The 2482-nt window shown below is 59.2% G+C and overlaps 1 protein-coding gene across 3 annotated transcripts in view; it reads left to right on the top strand.

Annotated features, from left to right (window-relative positions):
- SH2D4A (SH2 domain containing 4A) overlaps nucleotides 1–2482 on the top strand; it is a 56720-nt gene that overhangs the window by 8915 nt on the left and 45323 nt on the right. For all 3 annotated transcript variants that reach the window (XM_010846401.1, XM_010846400.1, XM_010846402.1), the window contains one exon: nucleotides 1659–1818. In XM_010846401.1, coding sequence (XP_010844703.1) covers nucleotides 1659–1818 — 160 coding nt within the window. The remainder of the gene's footprint in view (nucleotides 1–1658; nucleotides 1819–2482) is intronic.

The raw sequence follows: 2482 nt of genomic DNA, 5'->3' as shown, positions 1-2482 counted from the left end.
GAGAGTGTCTCACCCCATGCACCCCGCAGCACCCAGCTCTGCACCCCGCAGCCTTAGGGACACCATGGGAACGTCGTGGGAGACAGCCCTCCCTGTCTTGGCATGAAGCCAGGGGTGCCAGGCCGACACTCCCTTTACTAGAATGACCCCCTCGCTGGGTTCGGGGAACTCTATGGACCCCCGAGGACCCCAGTGTCTTTGCCCCGAAGAAGAGGGGCCGTCAGAGCAGAGACTCCTGTCAGGGCTGCTATCTGACACGTCCAATAACCCCCTTCCTTCTTGCCCCAGAGCCACCGTCTCTTTACGCCTCCCCCACCATCTTGGAGATACGGGGGCACTGTCCCTCCCCTTTGTTCTCAGCCCCTCCTGTGTTCGTAGGGTTTCTGGATTCCTCTCCCCTGGAGCATGTCCTCCCCCAACAGGAGTTATGGCCCCCGCGTGCCCTGCGTTATGCTCTCAGACATGGTTTGGGGGCAGCGTGTGTTGCTGTCCCAAGAGGGGCTGCGGGGACCCCTGGGCCCCTCCTACCTCCCCTGGTTCTCGGCTGCGCCATCTCCAGCCACCTTCCTCCTGCTGCCAGAACTGTTGACAGAGGGTTGTTAGGTGAAGACAGAGAGGTGGACACAGTGGGAACATTCTTAGCTGCCCCAGAGCAGGCAGTATGGGGACTTTGTGAGGGATGCCAGCGTCCCATGGTGAAGGAACCTGTGTGCATCTCCTCCATGAGCCACAGCTGACCTGGCCTCCCCAGCCAGGGCCCACCCAGGACTGACCTTCCCTCATACCTGCGTCCACCTGTGAGCACAGACTGACTCCTCCTCCCTGCCCCCTCAATATCCTTCAGACTTAGGACTGCCCGCCCCCCAACTTCTCCAGGGGATGACCACCGTCCCGGGTGTCAGGAAGCCTGATGTGCCCGTTTGAGGAACAGGAATTAGAAGGTAAACACAGCCCCTGCGATCAGCAGGGAACAGCGTTATTCTAGGAGCTTCCCCATGTCTCACTCCAGGCGTGTCGTCTCTCACAGCTGGTGTGAGTCTCTCAGCTGCCACGGCCGTCAACAACACAGAGGAGTGGTTGTACCCGCCTCTGCTGAGCACGTCGTGTGTCAGACACCCCGGGGACCTGCCCCGCAGCTGCCTCCCACCACGGCTGTCCTCTGGAGCAGACGTTAGGGTTCCCATTGTGTGGACAAGAAACTGAGGCTTAGGGAGATTAAATGATTTGTCCAAGTCATACAGCTAAATAACAGGGCTAGGGTTTAAAGCAAAGCTGGTCTGACTCTAAAACGCATGCCTTGGACCCAGCAGTGAGTCCTAGGAATATGGTGGACGCGCCATGCCCTAGAACAGCTGGGTTGCAGGGAGATTCTTAGGCTTCAGAGGTCCAGGGGTCTGATGTTGGCTCTGTTACCCTAGAGATAACGCAGACAGTGGTCTTCCCATCTCGGGTCTTAACTTATAAAAAAGGCACGTGCAGAACCCACACTCATCATGCTTTAAAACGACATTCCAGCCACCGCCCTGGAAGGGGCTGCTTGCTCAGAGCATGTTGGACGTGCTTCGCTTCATCTGATCTTTAAATACTTGAACGGTGGAAAACCTCCTAACCCACGGCTGAAGATACTTGTTCAAACCAGATCCTTGTTTTGCTTGCAGACAACGGCAGATCCGTTCACTGGAAGCTGGGAGCCGACAATGAGGTCTGGGTCTGGGTGATGGGTGAACATCACCTGGACAAACCCTACGACGTGATCTGTGATGAGATCCTCGCGGAGAGGGCGAGGCTGAAGGCTGAGCAGGAGACGCCGGAGCTCAGGTGTGGACCCGCGGGGCCGGGGGGTCCCAGCCAGGCCGAGGGGCCGCCGTGCTTCTTGGCTGATAGAGCCTTCGGGAGGGCCAGGTGGGCCTCGAGGGCACGCGGTGGCATCCAGTTTCTGGAAAGTTCTCCCTTTCAATTCCGGGGAACCCCCTTCACTCACGAGGCCACCACGTCGGCTGTTCTGCATCCCCCCGGGACGCTGTGGATGTGGTTCCCCAGTGACCCTGGGCTTCCCTAACGTTGAGCAAGAGCAGCACAGTCGTGGGAGTGAGTGCGGGTCCGCGAACCCCTCGGGCTGCAGGCTCCCGGGCGGCCGCTGAGGAGAGCAGTCCCCAGGGGGTCTGTCCATGCTGGGTGCTCAGGGACGGTCCGGGAGCTTGCAGTCCAGGAGGAGATACAGGCGGCCACGCGGGCTGTGTGGGTGCTGTGACTCGGGCCAGCCTGGGGGCTCCCATCCTGATCCCAGGGGGAGAACCTGGAAAGGTAAGTGGTTTTCCAGCTGCAGGAGGTCAGGTGGGAGAAGGCAGGCAGGAGGTCATCAGGACCCCTCGATAGAGTGTATTTGATATGTGGGATAATGGTGAATCCTTCTGCGTGTTTGGGGTGCATGTGGGTGATGGGGGGGTGCTCTCTCATGCCTTGAAGGCCAGATTTAGGACTC

Source organism: Bison bison, unplaced genomic scaffold, assembly GCF_000754665.1.
Source record: "Bison bison bison isolate TAMUID 2011002044 unplaced genomic scaffold, Bison_UMD1.0 scf7180017864236, whole genome shotgun sequence".
Lineage (NCBI taxonomy): Eukaryota > Metazoa > Chordata > Mammalia > Artiodactyla > Bovidae > Bison > Bison bison.
The sequence above is the reverse complement of the archived record's forward strand: the minus strand, read 5'-3'. Positions and strand labels throughout refer to the sequence as shown.